A 21955-nucleotide genomic window follows, 5' to 3' on the forward strand; every position below is an offset into this window, starting at 1 on the left:
ATACTTAATGTTTTAACAAAATACAAAACAAATAAAGATTTAAAAAAAAAATGCAGAAAGGCAACTAAAGAAGTGGGAAAAGTAAATCTGAAGACAGGGCGGGTTAATTCAGGCTGCAGTCTTTAACTTTTCATGGAAACAGAAGCACAAACAAGCTGCAGGTAGAAGAACCACTTAACTTGTGCTACAGAGTTTATGATCTGGATGTCTCTATTCAGTCAGGTGTGCATCAGTATTAGCCAGCATGTGTTATACTTGTAGCAGGGAGGTCGCAGGATTGAGGAAGGCAACATAAACTAGTAAAAAAAAAAAAAAAAAAAAAAAAAAAAAAAAAAAAAAAAAAAAAAGACACTCTGCAAGGTTTATGGCACAAATAACAGTGCTGAGTGAAGCAGGTGCATAGTGGGGCCAAAGCTGAACCAATGACATTATGTTCTGTTGTGAAGTCGGGGTAAAAACCATCTGCCAACCTCTGAAGGGTGTCAGCAAAGGACAAAAAATATTCTCCCGGTCTCCACTATGAGCATCACTGGACAACAAGTAGACAAAAGCGCCTCATCACACATTGCACACATAAAAGGTAAACTGATGTCCTAATTAAATCAGCTGGAAACCTTTTGTGGTGCCGCCGTTTGCAGCTAGTGATCGGTGAATAAAGATACAAACAGAGAAAGCATTTCTGGTACGAGTTCACGAAGACTCGTGAAAAAGCTGAAACATGTTGGTCTCGCAATAACGCCGTTCTTTATACTTTTAAATCTAGTCTCTTCTCCTGGAAGAAGGTGAAATTGTACAAACTCTTTCAAGCAGCTTAATTCAGAGTTCATGAAGTGCCCACAATCTATGTCTATGAACGGGAAAACCTTGAGAGTGATGATCCTACGTGCCCTTAGTTGGATTGATGGTGATATGTTTGAGCAGACAGTGAGGAGAATCTGCAGACTAATGTATGACTGAGGGGAGGATATATGAGGAGAGCGCTCGCCGAATGCAAAACAGAATGAATACATTTGGTTTAGTCCATGTATGATGGAGCCACATAAAACACTGGGTGTCAATAACTGCAGTAGTCGTTAGTTGTTGATTTGCTTTTACATCGGAGCCCACAGACTCATTAGTCTGTACACACATGCACATACACAGTCAAACCCTGGATTCGATCCGTTATCTGAAATAATCATAGTTATGAAATTGTGATCTCTCATTCACACACACACACACTTTCTCTGTCACACACAGACCAAAAAAAAAAAAAAAAAGGCGTCATCATTAAAAAAAAAAAAAAAAAAAAAAGGCGTCATCATTCTTGGCCTTCCTCCGTGCGCCACTTCAGGAAATCCTCTTTTCGGGCGTCAGGTTTGATCTGGTTCCGCATGCCACCGAGCAGATTGGAGGTGGCTTCAGAGGCCACTATTAAAGGTCGGACCACGGTGGGTGGAATCTGCCGCAGGACGCCGCCCACAGCACCGGGCAGGCCCTTCTGTTCGTGGCCACGGGATGCTACATCGCACAAGGTCTGCGCCGTGTCAATCACTCCCTGGAGAGCAGAGAGTCAAAATATTTAGTGTTTCAGTACATTTACATCCACACGAGTAACCAGGCTACTCAAATAAATCAGGTTATTCAGAAATTGTCTATTAATTGATTAATGATGATGTCTTTAAAATGCTTTTTTGTCCTCAAAATTAGCTAAAGAAAAGCAGGAAATTGTTAGATTTGAGAGGCTAAAAGAAACAAATTTGGATTTTAGCTGATAAAAATAGTGAAAATTTACTACAAGAATGTGAGAGCATGTTCTTTAGATGGGTCCACGCACTTTGGGAGGGTAAGTTTTGAGACTAACCTCTCTGACGGTGTCGTAGGCCTTGGCCACACCTTCTCGAAGGTCTGCAGGCTGAGCAGCTCTGCGGGGCCGGCTGGAAGTAGCCCGGCCTTCTGTGATGGCAAAGCGGTTCAGGGGGGGAGTTGGAGACAGGATGTCGTACACCGTCTCTGCTGTGGCCTGTGGTAAGAGAAGCAAACTCACGTCAACACTGGAGTTAAAGGCATCAAATATCTGAAGCCCAGCTCTTTTTGAAAGACAGACACAACAACAAATAATTTAATGAGCCGTGTGATCCTGTACAGACTGAATACCTGTATGGCCTGCACCAGCCTGTTGCTGAGCTCTAGAGCGGCTGATGCTGTGGAGGTACCAAAGGATGCCGCCCCCCTCTGGAGACCTCGAATAATGCGTCCATCCTTCCTGTACTGCTCTATGGGCAACCAGAACAGATCCCTCACTCCATGGACTGGGGAAACAAACAGACGTAGAAAGAGGGGGGAAAAAACGAGAGAAGAAACAGGTTAAATAGCATGTACGTGTTAAGCTGTAACCGTGTGCAGTGTTTGGTGCAGAAACAAGCAGTTTCAACTCACACAGCTGGACAACCGAGTGCATGGGGCCAACGCCTCCCAGGATGCCCGGCAGCTGATTCTTCCTGATGTCTGTCAGCCACTCTGTGACGGCGTACTGGATGACTTTGTCCACACCGAGGAGACTAGAAAGAAAGACTAAGACTTTAGGACGTTCTCAGATGACAAAAATGTTTCGCAATCAGCCAATAAAATGTCCGTGTTAGTATAAAGGTGTGTATTTCTACCCGTGTCTGCAGCAGAGCCTCTTCAGCTTCAACTCAGAACAGTTTAATTGGGCCAGACCGATCAGAATCCCTGCAAACGTTCCCTGAAACAAAGAGCAGGACAGAAGGGTGGTCAGCGATCAAAGACGATCACAGTAGTGCTTCAGATTTCTTTATTATAAGCTTTATAGGCTGAGTGACAGATGAGCCGTTTGAGCGACCGCTCACCTGTTCAATGACGACATGTTTGCCATGATAGTCCAGCCAGATAGGCACTTCAGAGGTGAAACGAAACTCCCTGAAAACAGCAGAGAAAGAAGAAAGAGACCTTCACTTAACACATATTTAATATACTTAACCATTACTAGTTTGTAAAAGCAGAGTTAGACTTTCTGATGAATATGGATTTACATACCGGAAGTAGATTGGCTGGTCTGAGGAGGAGGTGGAGCCGGCAGAAGAAGAGCTCTGCTCGCTGTACGTCGTTTCCACAGAAGCTGTAAGGTCAGGTCCCAGACCAGCAGCTGACTCGGCCTCCTCAGATGTCTTTTGGGAGGGGTCTGCCTTCACTGAAAAATATAGAAAAATCCATGTTCACTGGAGCGTGTTAAGATAAATACAGGATCAAATGTTGAATCTGCTCAAAATGAACATTAGTAATCATCAAAAAATGCCCTGCAGCCAGCATAATGCTAACTCTTAGCAAATGAGAGAACCCGACATGACAGATCTTGTTTAAAACCGTAATATTTATGTCTTTAACAAAACCCCCTAACGTCAAACATGAAACACAACTGATGAAATATGCAGCACAGAATAAAAAAAAACATCTTTAGATGTAGCTCACCTTCAGATGCAGGGTCCACAGGAAGGTAAGGGTTAACAAAGGAAGCTAGATTACTGAAAAAGTCCTTCAGGAAAAACAGAGCGTCCTGGACAGGAGACAGAAGAAAAGGTGTGTTAGATGTGCAGAGGTTAAAGAGCTCCCTGTCAGGACGAACGGTATAAATGTGCTATAAGTGTAATGGCTCTGAAGCTGCAACCTTTGAACTGATACAGCTCTCTATTCCTGGTGTACTTGGTAATTTCTGATGGCCACATTAATATGCAAAATTAGGAGGACTTGTTGGGTGTCATGTAGACGGAGACTGGATCACTCTCGCTGTTAGGAGTCTGGAGGAGTTACCTGGTCGATGTTGAGCCTTAGTGGCAGCAGGCTGATACGAAGACAGCACTCTGGACCACCCAGGCCAGACTCCGGACACACCTGCAGGGCTTTCACTGTCAGCTACAAAAAAAGAAAACGCACAATCAATATTATATCTATGACATGATCAATATATCCTCCCTCCTCTCCTCTCTGCTGTCTCACCATGTTGGAGTGGGCTCGGCGGGGCATGCTCTCGCTTGTGTAGAGGTAGAGGAATTTGTTGATTTGTGAGGAGGCCAGTCGGTCTCGAACCTCCAGCTCCTGGACAATGAAGACCTGCCTGGAGAGGGGATGCTCGCCACCGGGACCGACACCAGGTCCCACTGGCCCCTCCCCTTCCTGCCCTGCTACTGCCACCGGGTACGACTCATGCTGGAAGGACACCTGGAGGGCAAAAGAGGTTGAAATGTGTTGGTGTTTAAACGTGTCACTGTACTGGTGAAGCTGAAGCTCCTTAACTCAGGAAGGTATTGCAGTTTTAATTAGTCTTAAGTTAAATTTAAGTCTGACATTTTGGGAAATTATTATTACTGTTGGCTTCCTTGTCAAAAGTTAGATGAGAAAATCAATACAATTCATAAATCTGCAGGATTTATACTGTATGTGGAGTCAGCAGCTGGTTTAGCTCAGCATAAAGACTGGACGCAGACTGGAGACAGCAAGTTTGGCTCCGTCCAAAGGAAATAAATTCAGCTTATGAGAGTGGTATCGATCCTTTCAGAAAGAGAGCGAATAAGCGTATTTCCCAAAGCGTGGAACTTTTCCTTTAATTGTCATTTCAAACAAAAATTTACAGCTGAAATGAAACATTTAATCTGAATAAAGACAAACACATCAAAAATGCTAAAGTTGAACAAGTTAAACTCTTCTTCTAGTCTAGTTTCATCTTAACTCAGCATACTGTATAAATACCTTGGTGAGCTGGATCTCCATCAGCAGCGTGTGTTGACGTCCGCTGCCTCCCGCCCAGCGCCAGGAGTTCTGGGGACGAGAGGAAGTGACGGAGCGAGACGGTGACCCGCGAACACCAGCAGGGACTGAGCGACCTCTGTCGAGAGCGAAGGACAGAGATGGTGAAAGCAAAGTAAAGGAGAGTGGGAGAGAACTGAACTGACAGATGAACAACAATTGATTATCATGACCAGATTTGTACCTGTTTGCGTGCTGAGCATGTATGGACATCGGTTTGCCGCCAAAGTCTTTGCCCCCGTAGAGATGCCAGACCACAGAGATCTCCCGTAGCACCACCCTGCTCTGAGGCACCGGGAAGCGGCTCGGGGCTCGGAGCAGGTCTGAGCTGCCTCGAGGCCTGGAGAAGTGACTGTCCTTCACCCTGATCGGCCCCTGGGACAGCACAGTGACCACAGGCTCCCCGTCCTTGGGCTGTAACAAACCCGATGTTAGGACATTTTGTGAGTTAACATACAAAGTAATTCTGAACAGGTGTCATGGGGAAGAAAAAAGAAAGAGGACTCACAGGAATGCCCATGCCGGGTGCCTCCAACATGCAAAAGTCATCGTTGTCGGTGGAGCCCTCGGAGCCTTCATCTGACATCATATCTGCCTGTGCCTCCGTCGCTGTGGCAACAAGTCCGTCAAGCTCAGAGTCCTCTCCCTGCTGCACGGAGGGGCCACCTTTTGGGGCTTCACCAGGGAACAGGTAAACGGAGACAGGCGAGCCTCTCAGCATGGGGGGTGAACCTAGACGAATGCATAGTATTCATGAGTGAGTTTAAGATCAAAGACAGCACAAGAAGATGTAAAGACTCCACCCTTTAACACAGTGACTCCTTGGCACCTGTGTGTACAGTTAGAAATGAATTTCTCACATTAGACTTTTTTGTTGTGTTACATGTGAGGTCTGTATCTGTGAACCTTCACCATAGTTTTGGAGCTTTTATGGCAAACAACTGAAATAAATCAGCCTGCAATTCTCCTTTGAATACACAAGGAAACATAGGTCAGTCAGAATTTTACTGAACCATGTCCTGTTGTGATCTTCAGTTGTAAAAAAGCACAAACAAACTCTGCAGTACCTGGATCTAAACTCTCTTCTCTGTGGCTTTTCTCTGTGTCTATTAAGGCATCAGCCAAGTCGTACTGGTTGATCTCGGCGGTTTCAGCTGGAGGGCAGGGCAGCAAAGACGCAGGACTTTCTGACAGCTTACAAGACAAAATATTACAGCGACGTCAGATCATTTATTGCATCTTTATACCACTTTTCAATATTTATAGAACGCAGGGCTTACTGGTAGTTTCTGGCCAGCGATTTCGGTGGGTGAGGTGTGTCGTGGAGGAGGGTGCAGGTCACCCTGGGAGACCAGGTACTGCAGCATATTGACGAGGGCAGCGCAGGAGTCAGCACAGGTATGAAGGTGAACCACATTGTTGGAGCAACGGAGCTCAAAGAGAGGCTGAGACTGGAGAACAGAGAGAGGATACGAAGGGAGGGAACATATTTAAATGAATGACAGGAGAATCAATAAAAAGGTGGTAACAGAGAATTATGAAGAGAGACAGGAAATCTCCAACAAATATCAAAACTCTGTACCATGGAGAAATCAATATCGCAGCTACATGTCTCTCTTTTCATAGCAGTAATGCTGTTGAGGAGTTGTCTCTGCCAACACATTTCATTTGTTTTCTTCAGCTGTCATGAAATATATCAAACCTCTGATGCCTGCATTCATTTTCAAAATTATAACGGATGGTCCAAGTAAATAAAACAGCAACCCGATGGAAAGATGCATATTTCTGCTGATTATCAAACATTTTAAATTTATTGAAAATAATTTTCTACACCTAAAGCTGCAGTTATTCTTACTGACAGCCATATAAATTGACTGCTTTGCACAACTATATAAATACAAGGTGTTAAAAATATCAAATAAGCCTAAATCTGTTGCTGAATGTTGAGTGAAATTACTGAATACTTAAAATGAATATATTTAAATGAATACATTTAAATATTTAGATAAAAATTTGATTGGGCAGAGCAAATGTCTCAAATAAAACCCTTGAAAACGCAAACAGACTTGCAAAACATCGCACTGTCACATAACAGACTTTGAACACCTTGTTACTGATTGGCTAAGAGGACAGCTGCATCACTGTCGACATGTTTACTGTCGTCTCGATGTTTCCATGTCCGACTGAAAACTGATCCTGGTTTTAAACCATTATTGTTGTGAAACATCACAATGGTAAAACAAATATTTATAAACAGGACTTCTCGTTAGCGGTTTTTGAATGAAATTGAACTTAATTATAATGTTTTGTTTACGCTCACATTCCTCTCTGGCAGAGAGTCATTTAATGCTGCCAAGTGAACGTCGAGGAAACACATGTATGTAAACAGATGGCGAGCACTCACCAGCTTTCCCGTATCGCTGCCTTTCCATGTGGTGATGGCGAGCTCCAGCAGGTCAATGTCCAGAACACACACATAGTCTGTGTGACACAGAGACACAACAAGGTCTTTATTAGACTGCACTACAGTAGTAGTCGCTAATACCGACTACCTTGTCTTAATGTAAGATGCTGCAGATTGTAAGACAAGAGTGTTTTTTAAAAAAATGTCTTTTAAAAGATAGAAAACATTTTGATTAAAGTAGCAGATGATGTGTTTTACATCTTTAAAATTTCCCTACTCAGAGAATAAAGTACTGCATGTGTCAACACATCCCTTCAATCATTCTTCCATCCTGTTTATCTTTCACATCCAAACACACGCCAGTGTACGAAAGTGAGAAGAATTTTTTTTTGTGCTTCTCATCATGACATTAGGTGACACCGGTCATTCTTTAATACACGATTTTCTACAACTATTTTACACAGCACACAGATTTATGTGTCTTACCTCTCCTCAAGTCCACGGTGTCAGTCTCACATTTGTCAGAGAGGTAGAGAGCAGAATCATCCAGGATGAATCTGATCACAACAAAACAAAAACACTCACAATTTTAGACTGGGACTTCATTTAATATTTTTAAATATTTATTGTGCAGATAATCATTCCAGCAAAGACAATCTTCATCAACTATACCTGAGGTGGAAGGTGGCAGTATCAACAATGATATTACTGGACAGAGAGAAGGACTCTGCAGTGAACAACACTCGCAGTGGCAGATACAGAGGTCTGGAGATGGGGGAGATGGGGGTGAAAAAACAGACAAAAGGTGTAACGTACACTAGTATTTTCGCACATTTTCTGTATATACCTGTAATCGACGGCACAGGTAGAGAGGTGTGTGTGGAGGACAGTGATGACGGTGGGGGCTGTGTATCCGAGAATGGGATCATCAATGACATCCAGGAAATCAACCAGCTGTAACAAACAAACAAACAAACAAAGACTGAGTTGGCAAATAAAACACATTTTAAATTCATTTCTCTAATTTGATTTGAGCCTGGAGTGTGGTTTGCATTTTTCTGCACAACCCAGACGGTTTAACTGGAAAATAAAACAGAACAAATTGCAATTGCAGCAATAAAAACACAGACTGCAGGTCTGTTTGGTTATGCAATTTATCTTGGTGAATCATAGTTTATTAGTTACGATGTAACAGTATATACTTATTATCTCTGGGAGCAAAAGCTTCCAGCACAGATGGTATAATGTTCTTGGTCAGGTCATCTGTGTCCAACTCAACTCAACATTTTAACACATTTTATTTTCTGGATGGAAAGATCCAATACCTTTCAGTTATTCTGTCATGAACTGTAATTTACCTTCTTTTGTGTGTACCCACATTCTCGAATCCTACAGCTACATCCTTTGGTGGGATGTACTGTAGTTAAATGAAAGATTTGCTGCTTTAATCATGTAATTTTATTTCATATTTTGAGGTCTGCATGTTTAATTGTGGGAGCATTTTGTGGAGGGAAAGTTGGCATTCAGCTGCAGGAGAGTGAGAGAGGTGTGAGAACGGCTCAGGAGAGCAGAGCTAGGTGAGCTGATGGACACTGCTCATTGTGTGATCACATACTATCCTTAAAATGCAGTAGCACACTGGACCTTGAGGACTCGCACCAAACATTCTCTGAACTGTGGCAGCATGACCTGCTACACATTTCTCAGTATTTTTTACAAAGCAAACAATTAATGGGGAAAAAAAAAAACAGCAGATAAAATAAATCATAATCATCATCATACATAAAGTTCAAAATGATGTCCACCTCAAACAACATTAAAATTCTGCTTCCACATAGACGCATGATTAATTATAATCTAATGATATACTTTTAACACTTTATGTAACATTTTCACTGGCTGACTTTTGTGTTTTTATGTTGTGTATTAGTACTTGTACTTACGGAGGATCTGAACACTCCCCAAATAAAAAAAGTGCCTGAATGATAATACACAGTTTATGTAGCTGGGTAGTTAGACTCTGACGGGCTCTGAAAGTTATCAGTAAAATCTTAAAATCAATCCTTAATGCTCAGGGAGCCAATGGAGTGATGCTAAAATCTGTATAAAATTGTTTGTATGTGAAGTAGCAACAGGGCAATGATCCGCTGCTTATTTGGATTATACAGTGGATTGTAAACTGCACAACATCTCTACTCCACTGCACTCTGGTCTATTGCTACCAGAGGAACTGGCAGCACTCTCTCTGTAGTCCACATTCATACATTTCTATTTCTGCATGGATGTGGAATGTCAAAAATGTTGGTCTAGAGAGAGACGAAGCCATTTGTCACTTGGAGGAAACGACAAATCTTCAAATCTCTAAGAGAGCTGAAAATCTTACTGCTGTTTCTCTCGTAAGTAAAGCATGAATTAAGAAAAGCGCCTTGAAATGCTTTGAAATTAAATAAATGTATCTAGAAATGCAGAGGGCATTGAAGAATATAATGAGAAGATCTTTTAGTTTCCTTGTACTGCTTCTCACCTGCTCGTGCCAGCTGTGATTAGTCGGCGTCATGTAATGTCGCATTGTGGCACCTTGAAGTCGAAGGGCGACTAGAAACTCCTACATGGAGAAACAGAAACAAACACTGTTTAATGTCAAAGTCACACAAGCTGCAAAATCAGGTGTTTGAGGAGGATGTACCTTGACACTCCTCTGTGGGTCCAGTGTGATTTTGATGGCTGTGGACAACATCTGTGGCTCCCCCTCCCTGCTGCTCACACTGCTCACACCCACCTCTGTGGGATAGATGGTAGGGTCCAAGTGCTTTGGGGGAGTGAAGGTGGGCATATCCAACCGCTGTGGGATGGGGGTGTCTTTGATGACCGCTGTAGTGGTGTGGGGGTGTCCAGAAATTATTAACATTTTGCAATAAGCATCTAATCTATTTAAACATAAATAAAAGGTAAACCGAATTCGTAATTATGTTGCAATTAAATGCAAACAACATGACAATGTGCACCTCGATGGTAGAGCTCCACTCGTTTGCTCTCCAGACACAGGAAGTTGAGATTGGGGTCGTTCTGGTGCTGTGCCACACTAAATATCTTCCCCCCTTCCAGGTCGAGCACAATTTCCCCATGATTCTGGTCCTCCTGAAGCAAAGAGATGAAATGAAAACATTTTAAATTACAAGTGGATCAAGCCAGAGCTGGTCGGAAATCTTTTGAAGATCAAGTCAAGATTTGGAGACATAACTGCAAGCCAAAAAGCAATCCATGAATGCTTAGTATGAAAATTACAATAGGACGATGGTCAAAACGACAAGTTCAGTTTCAACTAATCTCAGCGATCTAAAGCATCTGTCCAATAGTTCAATGTCCTGCTTGTATTTAGAAGACGCATGAACCAGTCCCACTGGTGACAGGCATGTTTCTGTATTTTCACCATTAAGAGAGAGGAGAACAGTGATATGCTTGATATGAGGGGAAACTATTAAGCTACTAATGAATAGACAAGTCTCACTGGCTGTTTACCATCAGGTCTGAAGTCGAGTCAGTCCTCGTCTCATTAAATTCTGGGGCCTTAAATACTATGGTTGGCAGCTACATGGCTCACCTTCCTGTCTGTTCTGGCTTGGAGGCGACCTTTGCCAATAATCACAGTGAGGGAGAGGAGGCTGAGGTTATGGTTGGGGCGGGATGCTGACTGTTGAGATTTTCCAGCTGATTCGCTGGCCAAGTAGAAGTTAGGCTCGTCCTCTTCTGAATCAGAGTCTGTGGCAGACAGAGGGAGAAGACAGAAAAACATATTAATCTGTTTAATCTCTTTCATTCATAGCCAATAAATTATCGTGGCTTGCTAGTTTCTCCAACAGATCTACATGTCAAGATTTTTCCATCAAACCTACCCAGTCTAAAGGCCGACTTGCAGAGCTGGAACTCATCGCGCTGATGGCGGCTTTGGTCAGGACTATTAGGCGACGGAGGAGGAGGCTCCCACATCAACAGATCATTATTGATCCTTTTGGATAAGGAAGTAGGTGACGAAAATGAATTATTATTTATTTAAGACCAATATAAAAAAATGCTGTAAGAGGTTGGTTAAATGTTAATGCCTCCAGTGTTTCTGTTGACGTACCTGTTGTAGATACTCTGGAAGGCCTGTTTGCTGGGCAGAAGGATGTAGGCCAGCGGCAGGCTGATATCCACAGCGCACTGACACTGAGCGACACACTGTGTCTGAAATTGACTCATCTCCTCTGGGTCAGCTGGAATCACCATCTAAAGGAAGGAAGAAGAAGGTGAAATGAGATCGGTCTGGAAGCTTGAATAGATGGCTGATAAATTTTGTCATTCGTCACCTCACCTCCTCGGTCTCAAACATGGTGCGGTTGGAAGAGAAAGGAGAGCTGGTTTTGTCGTTGAGTTCACAGTGACTTTCAAAGAAAGCGGACCCAAGGTCCCTGATGAGGCCCAGGTTCATCCCATCCAGACCTGCTGCCGGGCCCTGAGTCTCACCACCACGCACACGCACTGATATCCTGTTCACAGAGCAGTACGTCAGTAATCCTCACCTCGGATAAAGTATGTTATAATATTTATGTCTGATGAGTGCAGAAACTACACATTTCTCTTGGAGAACTGACAAACTAACTAACCTGGGCAGAGAGTCACGGTTCTTCCTCACTCTGATACAGGGGAAAGAGCCGCCCTCCCAGCCCTCGTATGACCCTAGTGAGACACAACACATCAGTGCACTTCACAAGGTCTGCTTCAGGGATTTATGAACAAAAACAAGTATAACATACTGTATGAAGACCTTAGCAGACACATTTTGAAAAACCACAATTACAGAACTTTAAATTTCCAGTGTTTGTCCTCTATAATGTGAAAGATGCAACAACAAGCAACAACTTCCACCATATCTATGAGATATAAGATACACGAAGATTACAGCTACTCATAAAACACAAGCCTCCCTAGAGAGCAGAGTGGATTATTATTATTATTATTATTATTATTATTATTATTATTATTGTGGAATATTCAGCTTGTCAAACAGCCACTGTTTAGGGTTCCTGTGTGTTCCCACCATGCAGGTCGGTGAAGGAGGCCTCCAGCAGCTGGGTGAGACAGGGTGCCCACGGCTGTCCCGGGGCAGTCTGCTCGTTTTGGAGGTCCGGGGCCTCCTGGTGTTTCAGCACCAGCTCTGTTAGCTCCAGCACCAACATCTCCTGTCGCACTGCCCTCTGGGTGGGAGGTCGACGCTTAGGGGGGGGGCGCAGGTCGGGTATGGGGAAGCGAAGCCTGAGGACGGCGTGTGGGGAAAGGAGGGTGAAGGAGGAGCACAGCTCACTGCTCTGGGTCTGAGAGGAAAGAAAACGAGACATCTTTTAGTATTTCTTTGTCAGTTAATGGAAGAACTGATTCACTGTGTTACAGACCGTACTCAGTTATCTTCTGTCACTGGTAACCACTAAAATGCTTTAGTAGCTGATTAAGAAGAAGAAGAAGTGCTTATTTACTCTCATGCCAGGCAATTTGGTTCATGTTTGCGTCAGCACAAATATGATCTCGGTCAGACAAGACAGAATTACCTTTTTAAGCTTTTTCCACAATGCTTTGTCCATTTTTAGTTTCCCAATGTCATGTTGACAAAGAAATCCATGACTCTGCATAACCAAACTAGATTACTTAAAACAAAATTATATTCTGTGTTATGCTCGCTGCTCACCCCAAATAAGGAGGCTCTGTTTGTTTTAGATATATGCATTTCCACCGTCATTACAAACCGTCTTTATTGCTTCAATAACACATATGCTGATTTGTGTTTTCAGTTTATGACGTCATTATGCATTTCTTCCTGGCATGTGTCATAACTGAATTACTGACTACATCTGATAACAGGTAAAGATCTTTAGGGCTTTTATTCTACGTGTAATGTACACGTGGCTCCACCTGGCTGAGTCCAGGTCCAGTAGTCTGTGTGGGACAGTGGCTGAAGGCTTTGCTCAGGTTCCCCAGGCGTGTGAGGATGTCCAGGTCCAGCTCGGCAGTCAGCTCTGCCAGCTCCACCCGCACTACACTTTCCCGCCGCACCACCCGTTGTTTACCCTGTCAACACACACAAATTATTGTTAACATGTCATCATGTCAGTTGCATAGTCTCACAGTTCTTTTGATTACATGTTTTGTGTAAATAATTAATGTTGCACCTGAAAAATCTTTCTAATACATCTTATTAGACGGATTAAAGTCTGCATGGTTATAATTACTGCCATTGTAATGTCCCAGGATTTCAGTATACGGTTTTATTGGTGCCAACGTTATTTTTGAGCATAATGCAGCCGGCTAAGGATGGCAGTAATAAAACTGAAAACATTGATTTTTATTTTCTGGGTAATTTTAAAAGGCATTAAACACAAAAAATACAGGTTTTTGGAGACTTAAGCCAAAAAGGTCTCTGTACTTGTTTTTAAAATAAGAGTCAACGCAGGGTTAGAATAAATTCTAAATAAAGGAAAACTAAACTAAACTAGTTAAACTATACTAGAAATAAAATAAAATCAAATAAAATTAGGGTGCCATAATATATCTGTTCGTCTGTCTTAAATTATTTCATTTGTATGTCTATGTATGTATGTTTAATAATTGTCACGTTTAATGTATTTTTTTCCAGTAGTCTTCTTTGACTGCTGTCAATCTTCACAGCCCCTCTTTAAACACCAGTCTTTGTCAGGACCTGGTGTAAACACTATGTTGACAATATTGTGTTCACACTACTACTTCACCTTTACACAAACCAAACAAACCCTATTTGTACAGCGCATGTTGTATATCAAAACCTAAACAGCATTTCTTTGGGATAAGAAAGGTTTTGCACATACCCAGTGTGTGTGTTTATGTGTTTAAATGCGTACCCGTCGCAGGTGTTTTTCTGTGAGGCCGTAATGAAGTTGAGCACAAGGTCTAGATGCAGCTCCAACTGTGAACATACCAGCTTTCTGGAACTGAAGCAACTGAAAGAGACACAGAGAGACTCTGTTCTGCCAAGTCTTCCTCATCAGCTTTTTAACAGGACAACAAACAGTAACTACTTTTCTACCTCACTGTATTGAGGCTTTCCGTCTTCCCAGAGACACTCTAACAGTTCCAGTCTGCTGAAGGAAAGGTCAGAGGTCACGGCCCGACTGTGGCGTCTCCCGCTACGCATCTCACAAGCAACCTGCACTGCTGCTCCTGTCACTCTGGGAAAGAGGACAACGGCTAGTCATTCTGAGCTAGGAGAAGCTTATTGAAGCCGTAAACAGCAGTGTGTGTTTATGTGTACTGATGGCATTAAGAGAAAAACACAACCTAATGAAAAAACACCTGCAAGCTATTTAACTTTGCCAGTGTTTGTCTACCTGAGATGGGAGTGTGGGCAGGCCTTGGCAAAGCTGCCTCTCAGATGGTGGAAGTCTCTCTCACTGAACATGCTGTCCTTGAAGAAGGCCAGCTCCCGGAAGAACACCTGAGACACCTGAGCCAATGACGAGGCTCCGTCAGACCTAGAGGGCGGGTCCTCCTGCAGCAGGGTTAGGGTGACCCCGCCGAGGGTCAGTCGCAACAAAGCATCGGGCTTCAGCTGCTCTGCCTGGCCGCTGTGTGAGCGTCCTGCGAAAATACATAAATTATGACGTAAGGTCAAGGTCTGCGTAAAGTGAGAACATTCAGATTCATAATTAATATTTTTAAAAATGGGACATTTGTGTAATTATATTTCAAAAAAATAATAGAATAACTTATTTTGAGGACAGTGCAGTACATGATATTTTAGACCTACAGACTCCATCACACTGCTGATATAAACACTCAGCACTGCAATGATTTTACCTCTGGTCCGGCTGCTTCCCTGTGGTAGACTCGACAGACAGCCTGCTACAGGATATCTCCTGGGACAGTTCACCATGCCCTGGCAGGGAAAATTAAAGCCGAAATCAGTAATTTAATAAGTACTTTTATTCCAGTTCTGTGTTCATTGATGGTCTCTCAGCTGAAGATGGGGACGACACACAACAAAGGTCCACAGGCCGGAGTCAAACCTGGATCACTGCTGTAAAGACTCACACATGTACATGCTTTAAGTTGAGTTACAAATACCACTACAACTATTTTTGCAATACTAAATTATACAAACACTGATAACTGAGGAATGTAACCTTATTGTGCTACTCAAGAAATAAAAAAAAAAACAGTCAAGAAAATCATCTTCAATTTTTAGACTTATAACAATAACAACTGGTTGCAGCCATCTACCAAATGCTTAAAACTGTAAATAAATACACACAAACACACACACAGGCTGTACCTGTGCAGACAGTGCTGCAGGCTGTGTGAAGCTGGCTAAACTCTGCGTAGAAGACTCCATGTCACTGTCCGACAGCTCGCTGCCAGAGCGCATAGACGTCACACTGCTGGTCATCCCAACAGGACCCATGGAGTAAAACATTTCTACAGGCGCACACACACGCGCACGCACACACACACACACACAGTGATAAGTAAAATACAACAACGTACACAAACAATTCATGGCACATTTCTGGAGCAGCAGGAGAGTCATTTCCACACCTCATTGAACAGCCAAAAACAAAGTCAGACTGTCCTCACAGCCTAGCTAAAGACAGGTTTTCGGTACTTTAGATTAATAAAGCTGTATGCGAACCTGTACACTGTATGACTGCTACATTTTTACTCATGGTGGCTGGGACAATTACAAACTGCATGCCTTTAGGAGCAGGCCTGCTGATTATGTTGCCAGACCGTGAACTTTGCAGTTCTGTGTACCTCCATTCTCCAGGCTGGTGATGTAGGGCTCCAGGTCAGGGTCCGCATCCCACTCCCTGTCTCTGGGACTGGAGCCTAGCTGCTTACTGAGGTCCTCTTCAATCATGCGCAGGTCATCAGAGTCTAACGGACGACTGTGCACTCCACCACACTTAGTCTCTGGCTCTAGGGAAGGGATGACAGAGAAACTGCTTTGTGATTGTGTGTGAGGGAGAAAGAGACTGTTTGACGCCGAGTGTGATCTCACATTTATGAGACACGTACAGATGTCTGTGACCTTACTACAGAAGACAGAACACAGGCTTATTGTCTGTGTCTAAGTGTATCTGATCAGAGTCTTCCTGCCTTTGAGGAGTTTTACATCATGTATTAATAAAAGCTTTAGGCACCAGTTGCTAGACAAAGAAGTAATGAATAAGAGGTGAATGTGTGGTTTTATTTAGTGAGATAAAATAACAAACACGCCTCTATTCTCCATGAGTTAAATGCATGAATGATGACTGAATGAAGAATGAACATCATTAATGCAATTAACTCATGGAGGATGGAGGCGTGTTTGCTATTTTATCCTTGAACAGAAAATAACTCTGCTTGATTATAATTAAGTAAACCATAGAGAAACATGACTTATCTTTATTCATACCATAACCACCATGACATATTTAACATAACCTGTAATCCTAATAAATTCCAAGAACTAAGTGTGGAGAATTGAATGGCATAAGTGTGACTGTGTTTCAATATACCAGTATCGATGCAGAGGGCTGCCAGCAGGTCTGTCAGATGGGTTATTTGATCTGGAGACAGCAGCATGTGGACACAGCCCACCTTCCCATCTAACTCCAACTGACCGATAGAAAGAGACAGGATAAAGAAGTCAACATGAGATCAAATTTGCATTTACTAAACGTTACAGTTACAGACAGGCACACACACACACCTTTGGTCCAGGTAGCATGTCGTTCTGTTTGATCTTGACGGTGGTCTCGATGAAACCAGAGCAGTTTCCTATGAGAAGTGGCTGAGATGGTGGACAGGGAGGGGATTTCTGTGGCTTCGCCTCTTCCTCCTCCTCCTCCTCCTCCTCATCTTCCTCCTCATCTTCCTCGTCATCGTCCTCCTCGTCCCCTTCACTTGCCGTTGCTAATTCTTGGCGTTCCTCCTCAGGAGGATCCTAAAAAATTAGGTAAGTCATATGTTCAGCGCCGGTCCTGGCCACATTTGCGCCCTGGGCGCAATTAGCTGGAAGAGCTGGAGATTATAAACTTCTTAAATACACATCAGCTCCTCCTGGAGGAGGTGTCAAATGTTGTGTAAACATTGCGAGTTATTCTTTTATATATGTTTTAGTTTTTCATGCCATTACTAAGAAGGTGAATTGGTAAATTTAATACACAAACTGAAGAAGGGTGAAAGAAATAAACAACAAAAAAAGTCAACATAAAAGACAATACATAAAGAATCCTCAGCAGTGTGGTGTCCATCACCTGTACTGTGCCAGTGCTGTCGTAGAACAGCTGAACAGCGCTCAGCTGAAGGATCTTGTGCAGGAAGGCGGGCGGCTGGTGGATGTCGACAGGCACGGCAGTCTGGCTGGCTGGATCTCTCACCGCCTCGTCAAAGTACTCCAGCCTGGAGAAACACCACAAAAACACACATTAGTGCCATGGGGATGTTCAGAACAGAGAGGGAAAAGTCTGCAGTTCCTAAAGTTCAAATGGAGAAGTAGCCACGCCTGCAACATGACAGTAAACAAACTGGTCAAAGTCTTTTACATTTTAAGAAAAACTTACAGTAGCACTGGACTGAGGCTCCATCAAAGTGTTAATGTTCATTAAATCTTTCATGTTTTTAAAATGTATATACAAGTCGTACTTTCAGGCCTGTGTTGCTGTAGTACGACTCTGCCATCAGTGCCCTGTTAAGATGACGGAGCCTGCTGGCCACTGACCCCAGATCAGCACAGCCAGCCTGAGCGGCTTTGTCAACAAGCCACAAAACAAAAAAGGTTCAACAGGAACACGTTTTAGCAAATAGGAACACAGTCAGGAGACGCGTAGCTCCAGTGGGAACAAACACAGAAATCCAGCACTGTCTACCTGTTGTTTAATCACATAAGTGGATAATTGAGAATGACAGCACATTAACTCAGTAAGCTTCACTTTGCAGATTATGCTTTAATAATATTGTCACATGAGCACTGAACACTGCAGCTGATAATGTCATATTATGCACCGCTTTGAATAAATTATTATTATTATTTCTTCTATTGTCATACAACCTGTTAACTATCTGTCTGTGGTCATGTCACACATATGCATCAATGCCAAGGCCACAGAATCTCCTGACATTACATATCGACGACACCTTAAGTACGCCCTGCAGCTATTTGGCTGCCACAGATAAAGCCCTGTTCAGGTCAATATTGACCCTGTTAAAAAGGAGAGGTTATCTGACAACACAAAGCCAAGGAGTGCAAGTTCATAACAGAGCTGGGGCTTCTCTTTTATCTGCTGATGAGCACGCAGAAGATGAAATCTAATTCCTGGCTTTCATTTTGCTTTCTATCTCCCCTGGCTGTAATGTCAGTGCTGATGTGGGAGAGTTAGAACCCAACTGATCACAGAAACGAGCTTATGGGCATGAATCTGGAGGCTTTAGAAAAGTACGCTGACTGTTATGTTTCAGCTCATCATGTGTAGCTTCTTCTTTGTCGTCCATCATTTGAAGTGCTTTAGATCCAGTTTGTGTTTTCAGTTTGCACCCCCCACCCCCAACAGGATGCTTTTATGACCACAGCCCAGTTGAAAGAAAACTTGTTCACACGTGTACTTTGACAAAGGAGGCAAACATCAGTGTTACACACTTACTCTAACAGTGAAGTAAAGAAATAATGAAATAATGCGATGAATTCAACTGTAGTGAGAAAGCTGTAACTACAGAAATGAAGGTGAGAGGAGAGGGAGAACATTTTATATGTGCTTGTACCAAACTTCAAAATACAAAAAAAAAGACACAAGATCATGAAAGAGGTGAAATAATCAAAAGGTCTTTCACTGAAAAATAATCTTTTTCTTCACAGCTCATTTCTAGGACATACCGTTTGATGTGCACCTCTAAGGCAACGCCTGTTTCCAGGTCCAGGGGCTGGTGCTCGATGCGAACGATAGTGTCTATGAAGGTGACTTTAATACGACGAAGGACTGCAATCACAGAAGACAGAAGCGTCATGCCTTTTCTCAGATTGTGTTTTTCATCCTGGGTAGTCACATTATTACTGTGTTGGAAAGTCGGTTGATGCTGTCACTTCTTTACAAAGTGAGGAAACACACTAGAGTTAACTCACCCGTCTCAATGGTTTGTGCAAACATCTCAAGTCCCTCCAGCTGGGCGGGTGGCTCCTCGGATGCCTCTGGGGGGTCCTTCAGACACTCCTGAGCCAGCTGCATGCTGGAGGTCATACTTGATGACCAGCCTTGGGAATCCCAACCCCCACCTGAGTGGACAAACACACATGGGATTCAGTGATTTCTGTACATGACGGCTAATGTCGAAATAAAGATTCATGATTCGACTTGTCTTAACCATGGACCCCCTTTAACCTACTTTCATGTCTGCATTTCATGCCTCCAGTTGTATCTCTCCAGTAAAATATCAAAAGAACGTGACAACAATATACACATGAAGATCCATGTTGCACCTCCTGAGCTTTCTGCAGATCAGTGCAGAGCTGAGAGGATTAGTTGATTCATTGACTGTCAGTCAGTTATTAAAATAGCTGTTACTAGTTTGAGCAAAAATGTTGCAGTGAAGTTGCAGATTACAAGCGAATGAATCACCCTCTCCTTCCAAGCATGTAGAAAAACTCAACTAAATTCATATCAATTCAAAAAGGCCATATCTAGATCAGTTGTAGCTTGTCTGTTCTGAGATACTGTACAAAAATAGCAGACTCCACAAAAGAGGACCCACTCTCACTGTAGATATAAAGGGCCCATTATAAGACAACACAAACAAAACAATTCTATATAAAGGGCCCATTATAAGACAACACAAACAAAACAATTCTTCAGGTTATTATGCAATAATGAAAACATACTAATGAATATTTAATATTTAATTCCCAGATTTTACAGTGGACCTTTAAATATCAAATCAAGCTCTAAACCAGGAATAAAAACAGACAAATTAGTCCTTAGACTAATCAGAACTTGTCAAACTGAAACAGTCTGTGTAGGTCTGATTAACCCTGGAAGATGCCCTCACTTAACCCAGGTCTGACTGATGCATGTTTTAATGTCCCCAGAGGAAATCTTGACTTGAAGAAGTTGCTCTTCAGTGGACTTACTGGTACGGTACTTGGGTCGACATGTTATCTGAAGACCAGAAACTTCTAAGGTGCAGTGATCAGTCAGGAGAGCTTGCCAGGGGATGGTCACCGTTATGCTGCTCACAAAGCCATCCACTATCTCCAGAGGAGCCCCGAGAGACTCCAAAAGCTCGTTGACAGCCTAAAGTAAAGAGGAATGAGTCAGTGAGAAACACAAAGTGAAAGAAACCTGCTTTCATATACTCTGGGCGTAGACTTAAAAATGAAGCGTGCAGCCAACATGACAGGGGGAAATCTATTTATTGAGTGTTTATAAACTGAAGGGACATCTAACTAACCAGGTGGGCTGCTGGTGTGTTTCCCATAAGTGCATTTCCTCGTAGAAATGCGAGCTAGGCTCAGAGCATGACGTGAGAGATTGTTGTTGAACTCGAGAGCAGTTGCGAAACAGTCAAGGGTGCACGAGTCCCACAAAAACACACCATGATACCGCCGCGCTGCCAAGTTGACAGCCACCCTGTCCCCTCCTCTGTTTTGCACAAACTCACCCAGACATCGAGGTTGATTTCTTTGATGACACCGCTGCCGTTGTACAGGTCCAAACCCAGCTGGTCCAGGCTCAGTCGTTCCTGCAGAAAGTGACCGAGGTAGTGCTGTAAGAGGTACCGACAGGCCCGCTTCTTGATTGAGCCTGACCAGGGGAAGAGCCAGCGAGACATAGGGCCAGAGAGAGCGGGGAGAGGGAGCGAAGAGGTGGCGGAGGAGAACGAGTGCGAGTACAGTCCTCTGGCAACTGCATAACAGACCAACACGAAGTGTGCAGGAACAAGGAATGAGCCGCAGCTAGCTAGAAGGGGCTAAGGAAGGGGCAGACGGTAACTTCTCCCCTTGGCTTGACACAAAAACTCGAAAATCCTTTGTGTCAGCACCGACGAGGCTCCCACGGCACTTGACGAGACGTTACTCCGACTGTCGGTAGCTGTCTCGGCTCATATTTTCGGTACGTTTGTGTCGAAATCGAGCGACAGGTCCCGCTGGTGCGTATCTCTTGTTTCAGGGTTGTTTATTGTTATCATACACCAACTGATGGTATGGTGAACGTGCGTGCGTCACGCGTCACAGTGACGAAAGGCAAAAACCCGGAAAAGGGAGACGCGATGACGCCACCCAGGCGCCATCTTTGTAAGGTCATACTTTATTTTGTAAATTTTGTTCTGTAACTGTAACAATAAATCTTTATTATTCTTATTATTATATATAATTGACTGCACCTCTCTAAACTTAATTTTTTTAATATATTCATTATAACTTTTTTATAACTTAAAACCTTTTACTTTATAAAGTCCACTGTGTAACATTTAAGGGGATCTATTGACATAAATGTAATATAACATTAGTAAATATTAATAGTCATGCTAGAATCACAGAGCTAGTGAATATATATATATATATATATCTTTCTGACTGAATTATAACTATGACTTTTTGTTATAACATAAAACGTTTTAAAAAGGTCCAGTGTGTAACATTTAAAGGGGATCTACTGACAGAAATGGAATATTCACAACTATGTTGTCATTAGTGTATAATCCCCTGTAAATATGAAT

The 21955-nt window shown here is 42.9% G+C and overlaps 1 protein-coding gene across 1 annotated transcript; it reads right to left on the reverse strand.

The window, feature by feature from the left end:
• Nucleotides 1-1277: 1277 nt before the first annotated feature.
• atg2a (autophagy related 2A) lies at nt 1278-21449 on the reverse strand. Its single transcript, XM_010739182.3, has 42 exons — nt 20897-21449; nt 20367-20529; nt 19365-19514; nt 19119-19221; nt 17506-17650; nt 16959-17192; nt 16765-16864; nt 16019-16183; nt 15540-15682; nt 15065-15143; nt 14596-14845; nt 14295-14436; nt 14110-14208; nt 13148-13303; nt 12282-12555; nt 11848-11920; nt 11556-11730; nt 11328-11470; nt 11098-11210; nt 10806-10963; nt 10210-10342; nt 9891-10075; nt 9729-9809; nt 8052-8158; nt 7877-7969; nt 7691-7761; nt 7205-7281; nt 6081-6251; nt 5868-5994; nt 5309-5532; nt 4985-5214; nt 4744-4879; nt 3994-4215; nt 3808-3909; nt 3469-3553; nt 3037-3190; nt 2850-2919; nt 2643-2725; nt 2419-2540; nt 2137-2291; nt 1844-2002; nt 1278-1537 (listed from the first exon to the last, which is right to left on the reverse strand). The coding sequence occupies exons 1-42, from the start codon at nt 21065-21067 to the stop codon at nt 1301-1303; spliced, it is 6060 nt and encodes a 2019-aa protein (XP_010737484.3). The 5' UTR covers nt 21068-21449; the 3' UTR covers nt 1278-1300.
• Between the last annotated feature and the right edge of the window lie 506 nt (nt 21450-21955).

Source organism: Larimichthys crocea, chromosome I (genome assembly GCF_000972845.2).
Source record: "Larimichthys crocea isolate SSNF chromosome I, L_crocea_2.0, whole genome shotgun sequence".
Lineage (NCBI taxonomy): Eukaryota > Metazoa > Chordata > Actinopteri > Sciaenidae > Larimichthys > Larimichthys crocea.